Genomic DNA, 13200 nt, shown 5'->3' with positions numbered 1-13200 from the left:
TTGGAATTTCCTTCTTGGTTGACAAACCACACATTTCTCGAATATATTGAGTTACAGATCTTAACTAGACACACTCATGATTTGCTCATGAGTTGCTAAAATTTCTACATGGTTAGAAGAAGTAGCAACTATAGTTTGTTTTATAAAATGTCATGAAATAGTCGTACCTCCATATGTGAACAAGTAACCTCTCTAGGATCAAGCTTTGTGTGGATCAGATAAATATCATGCATCTACATAACTAATTAAATTTTATTTTGATGCATTTGAATAATATAAGCTTATATCCATTATTCCTCAGAGATATCGAAGTATATGTTTAATTTCATTCCAATGTCTTCGAGTTAAAGAAGAACTATATCTTACTAATAAATTCACAGCAATTAATATATCAAGTCATATATTGCTAGCAAGATACATTAGTGTTCCAATTGTAATAAGATACAGTACTTCAGGACAAAGAAATTCTTCATTATCTTCATGAGGTCGAAAAGAGTCTTTTTTTTTTTATATCTAGTGACCTTACAACCATTAGTGAACGCAATGGATATGTTTTCTTTATATAAATTGTTTTAGCACTTTTGCTATACAATTAGATTGAAGGACAAAAATTCAATTTGTCAAGTGTTCAATCTAAAAACCCACACAAAACTTTATTTTTTCAAGGTCTTTCATCTCAAATTCTTTCTTTAAGTAATCTACGATTTTTAATAACTTTTCAGGAGTTTCAATAATATTCAAGTCATCAACATAGATAGCAATTATAATAAATTCATATCTAAACCCTTTTATAACATACATGGGCATATAGGATTATTTCTATAGCCTTTTTTTCAATAAATATGCACTAAGGCGATTATACCACATGTGTCTAGATTGTTTTAATCCGTATACATATTTATTTAATTTGATTGAATAAATTTATCGAGAATTCAAATTTTGTGATTCAAGCAACTTAAATCCTTCAAGGATTTTCATATAGATATCGTTATCTAGTGAGCCATATAAATAGGATGTAGCTATACTCATTAGACGTATTTTAATTTTCTCATTTATTACCAGACTAGTTAATATAGATTTGTAATTGTATCCACCACAGAGAATATCTCTTCATCTCTAATATTAGATCTTTAGAGAAAACTTTGTGCGACAAGCCGTGCTTTATATTTCATAATCTCATTTTTCTCATTTCATTTCCGCACAAATACTCATTTATATCCCACTGGTTTTACATCATTTGGTGTACGGACTATAGGTTCTAAAACTTCACATTTTGCAATTAAATTCAATTCCACTTTGATTGCGTCTTTTCACATTGGCCAATCATTTCTATGTCTACATATAAGTTCAAGATCCTCGCTTTTCTTTCATAATATTGAGCTCTATATTATATACAAAATATCGTCGATGTTTATTTATCGCTTCCATCTTTTCCCGTTATGACATAATTGATTGAGATCTCTTTATTTTTACTGATTTCAGGTACTTGAATTTCTTTTGAAATTTTTTTAAATTATGTCAAGGGTCTCTTCTAGAGTTTCTACTTCCGTTTTCTAACCATCTTATATATTTATTCCTTTTCTTTTTCAAGGATTTTATCTTTGGAACTGATTGGTCTCAACGCTTCTGGTGTGCCTTGTCCTACAAGGACATTAATGCTAATAATAGCATTTGCAGCTGGTATATAAGATTTAATTATTCTCTTTAGGTCAGTAAATATATCTGGTAACTGATTTACTATATTTTACAAAATAATTATCTTTTGAACTTCAAGTTCGTATTGATTTATGCGATGATCAAAACTAGATAATAATAATTCATTCTAAGAAATTTTCTTTTGCAGCTACTTATTTTCTCCCCCTAATGTTGAAAAAATTGTTTCATCAATATGACAATCGACAAACTTTGTCATGAATAAATCTCCTATTGATAATTCTTGATATTTAATTACAAATGGAGATTCGTATCCAACATATATTCCTAACCTCCTTTGAGGACCCATCTAAAAGAACAATTATAAGAGAAAATATTTAGAAGGAAGGAAAGTATATAGAGGGAGTAAAAAGATTTTATGCAAGTGTATCTTTACAAATGAAGTGAAGGAGCCTATTTATAGGCTAACAACTCCTTATTTAGATTGAATTTACAAGATAAAGATAATACTAAGAGATTAGATGAATTAAATCCTAATATTCATCTAATCTAATTTACATCCAAATCTAGATATAGATAATATAAATGGATATTCACAAAAATATTTATAACAATAATAATAATATAAACTACAAAAAAATTTAAAACTGAGTCAAGTAAATGGAATCATTTTGTTATTTTTTATTTTTATTAATTATTAAATAAAAAATTATTTTAAAGAGATCATTTAGAGAATTTATAAAAAAAATTAAAAATTTTATATAATATGAAAAAAATTTTAAAAATTTTGAGGGGTGTAGGCCCCCATCCCTTGAGAGGCTCCGCCGCTGAATCTAAACGTTTTAACCTTTTATATCGTATTCCGCAATTTATTTGAGTATAATATTTCCACACATCTTTACAAAAGAACCTACACAAATGTAAAGAGAGACCTTTTTCACTTCACTGCAGTTTGCTTCAATATAATATTACCTCAATCATTTATAAAAGAGCCCTGAGATGCATTGGCAGATAAAGTTGTCATTTTACCCTTATACAGGTGTACTACTGCAAACAAAATGGCGGAAAAGGAGCAAAAGGAAGAAGATTCTTGTAACCTAATCATTTATAATATCGAATTTTCACCGTCAAAAAGAAACATCCTGGGAAAACTTTGGAATCCTGGTAAGGCTAAAATGTTAGGAAATCTTGTTAATGCGCCAAGTGCTATTAAACCGATAGGCTAACTACATGGTGTGCAACTATTAAACTAAACGTGGTCCAATAAGGCCTAAACACCCCTAAATAAGGATGGCCCTCGAATCGATAATTCCAGTATGAGATTGACTTGAATCAATCCACTTTCCTTCCTGGAATGTAAGATTCCACCCAATCAGCTTCTGAAACCCTCTTATGAACACGGATCAATATCTTTACAACTTTCCCAATGTCAATTGCCTTCTTTCGGTGTTCTTTGAGAACCAAAGCATATATTCTTTGGGCAGAATTAGCCCAGCTCATTAACGCGTATTAACCCTTTTTTTTTATTTTTTATTTTTTATTTTGGGAATAATTGTTACGCGTATTAGCTTTATTCCATTGGTCTCAAACTCTACTCTTGCTCTTATGCGTGATGTCCCTCCTGCCTTTTGTTTTTCCTTACTGACAAAGTAATGGTTTTTCTTCTTTGGGTGTAGCTTTTGGTATACTTTTTGAATGTGAGGAGGTGGCTGGGATTCCTTCTCGTTAATTCTTGTTCTATTTGTACCAGATATAACCTGATTAAAGTCGGCCTCTGCCTCCATATTTTTTAATTATCGCCCCTAGAGAGGTAAATATAAAATTTATGTCCATTGTTTCACATAACCCACTATAAAATGATATGTAGCTAGCTACCAAAGATTCATCGTCTCGACAACTTCCTTGGACACAATAGTCATCTAGAAACACATTCCAACAAAGCTTCTGTTTATTCCAATTTCCGAAATGCCCAAGTCAGATGCACAAGAGAATCAACCCCCAGCAGGTTCCACCTTTCTTCCAAAACACCCATTTCTACTCACAGCATTTTCTAGATTATTATTTTCATGATGGAGGATTTGAGAACTTACTTTTCTCTTTGTTTTTGACCAAAGGATATCCTACTGCGGATCTTCCTGCTCAGAAGAAGAGCTTCTCTCGGACAAAGAAGAAAGGAGATAGAGGCTTCATTGAGGGATGGTAAGACAGACAAATACCATATCAGTTTCTGCAACAAATTTATGCAAATGCACCTGCAGAATTCTATCAAAAGAGTTGAACGCATTTCTAGATATTGGCTTCAAATATTATGACAAAGTATTCCAGATTGCCATATCCGTAACTGAATACTACTCGGCACCTAATTGATGATGAGGCATTTTGACAACTTAATACAATCAAGATCACTAACCTTGTATTTTATGTTTTTCTTCTTCCTTCACGCTAATAATAACATTTTTTTTTCTTTTGCTGTCATTCTTACAACTGCAGCCTATTCGCGCTTTGCTGCTGTTGGCTCTGTGAAACTTGCTTCTAAACGCTGCTTTCAAGAAACATGAAGCCTATCTTTGTTTGAATACTGTTGATTGTTCTATAAACTGTTATTCTATGATTTTGGTCATATGTTGTAACAGAGTATACAAGAGTTGAATTTAATAAAGATTATACGGAGTTGCTCATTGTACACGCCTCAAAAAGATTCTATGGCTTAAGACTAACCTCAAAAAGATTGCACACGCCTGACTTCCGCCAAAAAAATCCCCTACAATTAAAATAGGTCCAACCAGTAATATACTGAATCCAAAATGGATAAAAACCAGCATCAAGGTTAAAGTAGCAAGGCCAAGGTTTGAGGATAATATCCAATCGTTCTCTAGCTATATAGTTCGAAATTGGGATCAAGTTCTCTTCTTAGCACGAATTTAAGCTCTATCACCAAAGCCCAAAGGCTTTGCAAAATAGCAATCATGCTTCACATCAAAAAAGCTAAAAGATGCATAGAACACCACAGTTTCAGAGAGCAGAATTTGCAAACCATAATTCTCAAAGGCTCAATCAAATGGTATTGATAATAAAAAAAAATCATAGATATGCTTCATATAGTAACCCAAGGAGACAGTCAAGAAATGCATATTGTCTAGGCAAAGAATATTGCTTAACCTCGAATCGTTTAATTAGCTTGCACTTTAAAATACAAGATTAATTTATGAACTTTATTTAAGGGAATAACCTATAAGGTAGGACTAATATCATACAGTTCCGAAATTACTCTCAAAATTACTTTTTCTACTTACTGACCACAGATCCAGTTGAACTTGATTGAATGTTGGGTAGCATCAATAAGTACTCACACTTGGAAGGACATATAATTCGTATAAAAATTCTAAATAATACATGGAATGTCCTAATATCCTTCTATTTTGGTGTACAAGCTTATTGCTGAAGATGCTTCCACTAAATTGGCCAAAAGTACAGGCCATATGCCATTTTAAAATTCATAAGATTTGCAATGAATAAAGAACTAACCAATAGGGTGTGTTTTCAAACATTATCTGATAATGGAAACAGCTTCTCCAGCATGTTATTAGAAAGGATCCTGTTGGGATCCAATTCCCTTCTTGCTTTGTTATATGCCTCCACTGGAAAACGATTTTTGAGCCTAGCTTGCAGAGCTTCAAGTTCTTCCTTATCCTTTGGAACCTGCACAGTGCATTAAATTACTGATGCTTAAACAAGCAGCATGAGTTTTATTAGACATTAACTTACTTTTGTGTGATATTGACACCATAAATGACCTAAATTCAGTCACAAAATACATGTTCAAGTGCATGCACAAATATGCATACCCCTGCATAAGCTTTACCTGATTTCTGCATAACATTTACAGGATTCACACAGAGACATGGATGACACAAACATCAGACCCTATGGACTAATCTGAACAAACTTTCACAGAACAATGTTCAAGGACTGAACTATCAGCCATATTCGTCGCAACATACCTGCATAAGAGAATGGCCAATTTCCTATTGTAGTATTGGAGCAAGTATCGGTTTTTTTAATAACAGTCAAGCATTGAAGCCCTATACCTTAATCCCATTGGAAGTTTCAAACTGAATTTGGTGAATGCGAGAACTTCAAGAAACCTTAAGTTATGAGACAGAAACATTCATCTGGAGACAATGCAGACACTATATAGATCATGGCTTTGATTTTACTCTTAGACGATGCTAAAAAAGAAAAATTTTCAAGATATATTCACTACCTCAATCTTAGCCCAATGTTCATATGCAGCATATTTATCCCACAACTGTGCCTGTGTAAGATGCCTGTAGTGGAAGAATTCTTCTGTTATTTCCTTTCTCTGACGAGCATCCATTGTAGGAAGGTACATGATAATACCAACCTGACACAAAAATAAAGCAGATTTAAATACGAGAAGTACAAGCCACTAACCCACAAATATTATCTACTTAGGACACATAGCAGACCTTGCATTGATTTTATCGTATCAAGAAAAGGTAAGGTCATTAGTAACAAGTTCTCTAAGAAACTGATACTGGTTTGACTTTCAAACATTGATATCGGAGGTTGTACAAGATTCCAAATCTTTTATCTGACTCTTTAGAACTCTGGCCTCCATGTCTAGCCCAGGTCCAAAACAATATTTACTCATTTAGAACAAAAAGCTTCTCAAAATACCAACTAATTTCAAATTATCAGAGGTACTTAATATTCTGCATGCTTACAGCATAAGAATTTCAATTCACCAGGGGAAATAGTGGGACAAAATCAAACAGCAAAAGATTATGGATTTCTGAAGTCCTTTAGGCTTTGATTGATTTTGCAGAAAAATGACTTCTAGAAGACATTTTCCTCATTTATTCTGTTTGGATGCCAGAAAATGGCATGGTCAACTGGAAGCCAACTTCCAGTCAACAGAAAAAGCTCCTAAATTTGGGAAAATTGTCTTCCATTTTTAAAAAGTGGGGGACAATTTCTGAGAGCCTAATCTCTTCAAACCCCTGAACCCCTTGGACAAGGACCAGCCACAATCACTACCCATTCCCTCTACCAGAACCAGCAACCAGGCTGTCACCACCCTCTGCCGCTGTCAAGACCAATGACATTGATCCATCCTTGTCCTCCTTCCTTCCCCTTGTTCAATCTCCCTTTCCTCCCCCCCTTTCTTCTTAAATTTCCTTCATTTTCCTCTTCCCTTCCTTCAATCTCCCTTTGCTCCTCTTGATCCTCTCCTCTTTGAGTTTGCCCTCAGTTTTGCCAAGCTCAAGGAGACCCAAACCTGTCAAGACATCCTTTTGCTGCATTTGAAGCTTCAACCATGAAAAGTTTTTGAAACAAGTCAAGCCAATGAGAACTTTTGGGTTCTTTCCAACTGAGACAAAAGCATTGATTTTTGTTTTTTTTTTTCAAAATTTGCTACTCAAATCAACATATGAATTGAAATTTTATTTTGAGTTTTGAATAATTTACTTTGGGTATTTATGAAGTTTGAAGTTTGGAGTTTTCCTTAAGTTGGTTATAAATTACGGAAGTTGTTAATAATAATGAAAAATGCATAGTTCAATTAGCATGAACAAATTTATGATATTAAGAAACTGTAGACTTGATTAAAATTTGAAATGCTTTATGAGTGTTTCTCCATATTAAGAATTCATGAAAAATTTAAATGAAAATAATAAGTTTTGAAAAAATATTTTCCATTGTGTAATCCAAACATCAGAAATTGTTTTTCACAATATCATCAAAACAATAGAAAATGTTATGTTTTCCAGAAAATGCCTCATATCGAAATTTTAAATTTTTTGGAAGTTCATTTTCGTGAAGTTAATGGAACCTTAGCTTCATGTCTAGTAGGAAGAATGCAATTTTTTTTTCATAACTCTCTTTTAATTAGTATGAGGTCAATCCAAAATTAAACTCCCATGTTTTATTACTTACACTACCAAATAGATTCCTGCCACAAGGTGAGTTGGCCAAGGATTATGCTGTCGAGGGATAAGAAGGAATGTAACTAATGTAGCATGTAAGCAAAGGAAAATACTTCCCTAGTTTGGATATTTATGTGAGGAAATAAGGGGAAGGAATAGATTAGAAAAGTTTCTATTGAACACTCAAATTTTTTGTCATGATCCATTCATGAATAGATTTATTTTGTCATTGTAAGTAAGATAATTATCTTCTCATCCTGTTAGCGGCCCACAGAAAAGTGTACTGGAACCTTAACTTCATGGCTAGTAGGAGGAAAAGTGCACACTTCAGATCATATTTGAGAGGAAAAGGCAACACCTGACATTGTCTTTTCCTCAAAACTTATGCAAAACCCTGGAAGAGAAAAGAGAGAAAGACAGAAGAATGAATATGAAGGGAAAACAATTACCCATGAAAATATGTCATCTTCTGCTGAGCTTGAAGCAGGACTCATCGGGCTCTGGCTGCAAGCTGTCCAGCGCTGCTCTATAGGAGCAGGAGCAGGTATTTCTTCCTTCTCAATGAGTTGCTTCAGCTCTTCTATATACTCAAGGTCCTTCATGCTAGGCTTGGAAAGAGTTCCAGCAGGAAAACAGTTTTCTGATACCCATTGTTGCCCCCCACAATCAAAGCCCAAGATTTCATCACTCCATTCAACTCGATATCCCTCAGACCTTCTCCAGAATTCAGCCTCAGCATGATTAACCTTCATTACATGATCTTTGTTGAGAGGATCAAGAGCAAGCAGTTTATCTCTTAACTCTGTGAATGAAAACTCATTTACATCGGGTTCATTGCTATCAGGAGATGTAGAAGTAATTTCTCTAGCCCTGCAGAAAACTAAGTTAAGCAGTTAATTGACTGAAAATCTGAAATTGACACATAAACATAACAAAAGTCATATAAGAAGTGAATACCGATACATTAGCAACAGGCAGGGACAAAAAATGAAAACTATAAGACCAAAATGGATACCTATTCCCCTCATGTAAAACCCAAAAAAGAGGGATGGTTCTCAGCTGCTTGAGTGCCAAACCAGAATTAACCTTTAGCATTCAGAATAAAGTTCAAAGTCACGTGAAATTTGGCCAAGGGACAACCTAATTGTTAGCCATACCTCTCCTCTAAAAAGGTCATCATATGTTGAAACTCCCTCACTCTGAGGATATATGCAAAGAAAAAATGGTTTGGTTGATTCCATTTTTATAGGTTATTATAATTCAATTTGGTCAATAAATTGAGGACATAATTGCTTTTTTTGTTCATAGAACAATGTAGAAATCCCATTCTCTGAGGTTATTAGCCATCGTATTTAGAATAGACAGTGTTGTGGAAGTTTTCAAGCAGATAATAGGGATCAACTACATCAGTACCCTAAACAATAGTAAAGAAGAAACAACAGAGCTTCCACTTTCCAGCCAGCAACTCCTGACAAACCAATCCACATGAGTCCCTGACTAAGACACATTACTATACTGACGATGGACAAGAAATTCAATAGTAAGAAAGTTAAAACAGAGAAAGAAACCAAATTCAAAACAGTCATGCATTTAATATATCAAATTTATTCTTTCCTCACCTTTTCTCAGTTACTTTAACAAGGCTATTCAAACCAATAAAAACCAATAAATATGACTAAGTAAAAGAAGATTAAGGGGAAAAAAAAAGTAATTTCCAGCCAGGCTATTACAAGGCAAAAAGAAACAAGACCATCATTTCCATGGGCCTTATTTCAACAAATTGGAAATGTATCAAAAGACACTAGCAGTACCTATACTTCTTAAGAGATTCCTTGTAGAGCTCACGAACATGTTGCATAGCCTCATCCTTAGTATATTTGGGTTTGAATTTGGGTGGACCTCTCCATTTTGAAACAGGGTTGCACGTCACAACCACAACAGTGTCAGTGTAGGGAATGTAGAGGTACTTGACATGCTTATTCTCAGACAGCATCTTCCTACAAGGAAAAGGTAAAAAGCTTTAAATGTTTGAGAATCAAATACTTCCTCCATTAATTCTTTGATATATGAGAAGAAAAATAAGACTATATTTCCAAGTCAAACTCACTTCAAAAGAATGGATTGTCAAGCGTCATAACCATTTGCAAAATATGTAATGCATGACTTAACACCAATCAAACTTCATCTTGATGCAAATTTTGAGCATCTAATAATTCATGGTAAAAGCATATATATTACAAATTGACATGATCAACGCTTATTATCCACAAGACAATTATCGAAAGTCAGAGAGGGCTAAGTATTGATAATCAAGTTGCAAGTTGCCAGTAATTTTATGAGATATTAGGAACTTATGTTTCTTCCGAGATCTGGGAACAGGGTAACAAAAGGATAAAAAAGAAATTACTTGTGGTTTTTCTTGATGTCTTTCATGTTTGAGACACTTGTGTGCTCCACAAGCTCTTGTCTTTCAACACATTGAATGGTGACTTCAGCAACCACTCCAAGGCCACCAAGACCACAGCGAGCTAAATAAAATAACTCTGGGTCTTCCTCTTTTGAAAGCTCAATCGTTCCCTTGGCAGGAGTAACAAGTTTCATGCTAATGACCTGTTCATCAATGGGAGGCAATTTTGCTCCAGTACCATGGGCACCAACCTGAAGACAAGAAGATGAAAAAGAGGAAGGTCAGATAAAAATAGTTAACTAAAAAAGGCCACACCTTCAAGCAATTGACTTCATTAAATTATTAATGAAACAAGCTTTGCTCCCCAACTTTCCACTTCATCCAAAATTCACATGTAGAACCATCAGGACATTGTATGCCACCACCGGACAGTCCTATATAATGAAAAATATACCAAAATAAGACAAACCTGACACTTGGACACCATCAAAACCCCAATTCCATGTAATACAAGCAACAAGATGTGAAATTATCTTTTTCTTTCATTGTGTTTCTTCTCTTCCTTTTACAGAACCAAAAACCTGTATATCATAAAAAGTTCTTAGGATTTGTCTAGCCATTTCCTTCAGAAAACTACCAGTCTACCATGGTCCAAAAGTTCCCAACTCTTGTATTTGAAGCACAAGAAATCAGTACATTCTAGAGGACATAAAAAGTTCTAAGGCATGAAAAATTTTGTCACTAAGAACTGAGTAGAATCATATCAACTACGCTTAAGTTGCACTTCAGGCATACATAGCAAATAAAAGCCAAATTGAAAGGGAACTAAACATGCCTCCTCTACAATCTTGATTATTTTTAAGGCCGAAAATAAACACTGTTTCTGAATCAAAGGTCAAACACACCATGTACATAAGATATATAGAGGTTTAAGGCTTCATCAGGTTGCTACTTTTGCTACTTGCAATTTAATTTTTGCACCTTACTTCTTCAAAAAAATGTACAAAGTAAATGCTAATAGTTAAAACAAAAAACCAAAATTACTACTCATTAAAAACAAAGAAATGAAATGCATCGACAAATTTTGATATAATCATTTTATAAAAATGTAAAATCATGCATTTTATAATAAAATAATTAGATATTTAATTTTTGAAGCAAAATGCAAGTATCAGAAATAACAATAAAACAGGCTTTTTCTGCTATTAGATGCAGGCAAAGTAGCAAAAGTAACAACAGAATGAAGCTCGCTTAAAATATAATCCACATCCTAAAGATAAATAACTTTAATAAAAGACAAAAGAACGTAATGAAAAGAACAAACCTGAAGAATGCCACCAATCTGCTGCTCTCTAATGGAAGCGAAATTCTGAAGAGTTAAGCCATATTCCTTAATCTCATCCACCAATTGCTGCACTCTTATACCCGCTTGAACCCTCACCCTCTTCTTCTCCTTATCCACCTCCACCACTTTATCCATCAACGCCAAATTCACCATCCCTCCACGGGCCAACCCAATCCCATTCGGAGACAACCCAGACCCGACGGGCCGAACCTTAGTCCGCTTATCGTTCGACTCCTTAACCAACTGCTCTAGTTGCTGAAGATTCTCGGGCTGGTGGAAATGTCGGGTCTGGACCTCGTGGGTCCCACTCCAGTTGGAGACTGTGTGGAGGTCGTCCGGGAGTGGGGCGTAACGGAAGATTTGGGCCTTTTTGTGCTTGGCTTTGTCGGGGAACGGGAAGGAGTAGTAAGTGGCGGCGCCGCAGAAGATGAGGAGAGCGGTGTAGCCGAGGTATTTACGGAGCTCGGAGTCGGAGGAAGAGGCGGTTGAGAGCGTGCGGATTGGAGAGAAAGGGAGCGGCAGTGGAGGAGGTGGTTGAGGGCAATGGATGAGAGTTTTGAGGTGGGTTTGGAAAGAGCGCTTAAGGGAAAGAGTGCGAAACATGGTGAAAAGGGGGGTTTGAAGGATGGATCAATGGATGAGAGGTTTTGGGTTTATTTGGTTTAGGATCATTGCTTTGCTTTGCTGGTTTGTAAAGGAAGGAGGAAGGCAGCTGCTAATGTTGTCTTCTAGTTGGGATAGTGAAGCTGGGGAGTAAGTAGCATGTTTTTTACTTTCATGGACCACGCTTCCAACTTTTTCATTTTCTCCTTATAATCTTGTGTTTATTTACCCATGTCATTTTCTTTCTCTTTTTTCTTTACTCTAGTCTTGTGTTTTTTTTTTAATGATGGTTTATTCCTCCACTATCAGCAATGTCATAACAAGTCTTTAAGCATATTATGCTAGAGACTCCAATGGCATAAGAAACTGAGATGGGCATACCAAATTGCACAATTACACAAATTTAGGCTGCACAAAAAGCCTTTGGCATTATAGGGATGTCGACGGGTACCTTATTATAAGATAAATGTCGTAACGTGCGGGTCCGAAAACTCTACAGCCAAACGTCGGTGAAAATAAAGTAGTTTAGGAGTTGCCACCAATTTTTTTTATCTAGGTGTGATTGGTCACCTATTAACCCGATTCTAATCGACGGAGTCCTAAATTAATTTTAGATCCATCGAAAGAACGAGAACTGATCCACGTTTTTTAGAGATGAGTTCGGGAGTGCGGTTACGCACGAAGAAGGGTTAGCACCTCTGTGACGCCCGTTTCGCGAACGATACCATTTAATCTTAAGTTATCCTATTATAGCCTACTTTTGATTTAATCCCTACTTATTAACTAAATTTTTTATTAAATTGATCGATTGGGTCTTTTATCTGATTTTACGTATACACATGATGCAAGCGTAAAATGATGTCATGACTTGTTTATTTTAAATAATGGGGTTGACAGTTTTTATTAAAAAATTATTCGAAAACCATCCCAACGCTTTGGTGAAGTTTCGAAATTTTCCTCACCTAGAGATATCCTCGAAAAAACTCGTCTCTACAAGTTTTTTAGGAAAATCTCATCATCGGAACTCCCGCACCATTTGCAAAATAAATGAGGCATGTTGTGACAGAATAAAATGATAATATCTACATGCACACGTTTATTAACTTAAGTGGTTCATAATTCACCCAATTATGTGTTTAATAATTTTTTTTATGGATTATTTATTTTTATTTTTTTATTTTTTCTTCTTTTATAATTTTTGTTTTCTATTTAAATCCATATCCTTTAATTAACGTTGTTGA

At 34.8% G+C, this 13200-nt stretch overlaps 2 protein-coding genes across 3 annotated transcripts; one reads left to right on the top strand and one right to left on the bottom strand.

The window, feature by feature from the left end:
* Positions 1-3577: 3577 nt before the first annotated feature.
* GLDH (L-galactono-1,4-lactone dehydrogenase) lies at positions 3578-12111 on the bottom strand. Of its 2 annotated transcripts, XM_018121817.2 has the most exons (7): positions 11336-12111; positions 10012-10262; positions 9416-9601; positions 8054-8474; positions 5918-6058; positions 5179-5352; positions 3578-4414 (listed from the first exon to the last, which is right to left on the bottom strand). In XM_018121817.2, the coding sequence occupies exons 1-6, from the start codon at positions 11957-11959 to the stop codon at positions 5194-5196; spliced, it is 1782 nt and encodes a 593-aa protein (XP_017977306.2). In that variant the 5' UTR covers positions 11960-12111; the 3' UTR covers positions 3578-4414; positions 5179-5193. The 2 variants fall into 2 exon arrangements, with proteins under 2 accessions (XP_017977306.2, XP_017977304.2); XM_018121815.2 differs by lacking the exon at positions 3578-4414 and having other exon boundaries at positions 4918-5352; positions 11336-12110.
* Positions 3619-4332, top strand: LOC18598809 (cysteine-rich TM module stress tolerance protein). The gene is made up of 3 exons (XM_007028500.3): positions 3619-3658; positions 3768-3852; positions 4144-4332. The coding sequence occupies exons 1-3, from the start codon at positions 3619-3621 to the stop codon at positions 4187-4189; spliced, it is 171 nt and encodes a 56-aa protein (XP_007028562.2). The 3' UTR covers positions 4190-4332.
* Positions 12112-13200: the final 1089 nt, after the last annotated feature.

Source organism: Theobroma cacao, chromosome 5 (assembly GCF_053813885.1).
Source record: "Theobroma cacao isolate CCN51 chromosome 5, ASM5381388v1, whole genome shotgun sequence".
Lineage (NCBI taxonomy): Eukaryota > Viridiplantae > Streptophyta > Magnoliopsida > Malvales > Malvaceae > Theobroma > Theobroma cacao.
This window is presented reverse-complemented; position numbering and strand designations above follow the sequence as displayed.

Excerpts from the sequence above, each read along its gene's own strand:
- LOC18598809 (XM_007028500.3), top strand. The coding sequence starts at position 3,619 with ATGCCCAAGTCAGATGCACAAGAGAATCAACCCCCAGCAG. Across the intron at positions 3,659-3,767 it reads AGAGAATCAACCCCCAGCAG|GATATCCTACTGCGGATCTT; the intron begins GTTCCACCTTTC and ends TTTTGACCAAAG. Across the intron at positions 3,853-4,143 it reads AGAGGCTTCATTGAGGGATG|CCTATTCGCGCTTTGCTGCT; the intron begins GTAAGACAGACA and ends TTACAACTGCAG.
- GLDH (XM_018121817.2), bottom strand. The coding sequence starts at position 11,959 with ATGTTTCGCACTCTTTCCCTTAAGCGCTCTTTCCAAACCCACCTCAAA. Across the intron at positions 9,602-10,011 it reads GACATCAAGAAAAACCACAA|GAAGATGCTGTCTGAGAATA; the intron begins GTAATTTCTTTT and ends TTTTCCTTGTAG. Across the intron at positions 8,475-9,415 it reads GAATCTCTTAAGAAGTATAG|GGCTAGAGAAATTACTTCTA; the intron begins GTACTGCTAGTG and ends AGTTTTCTGCAG.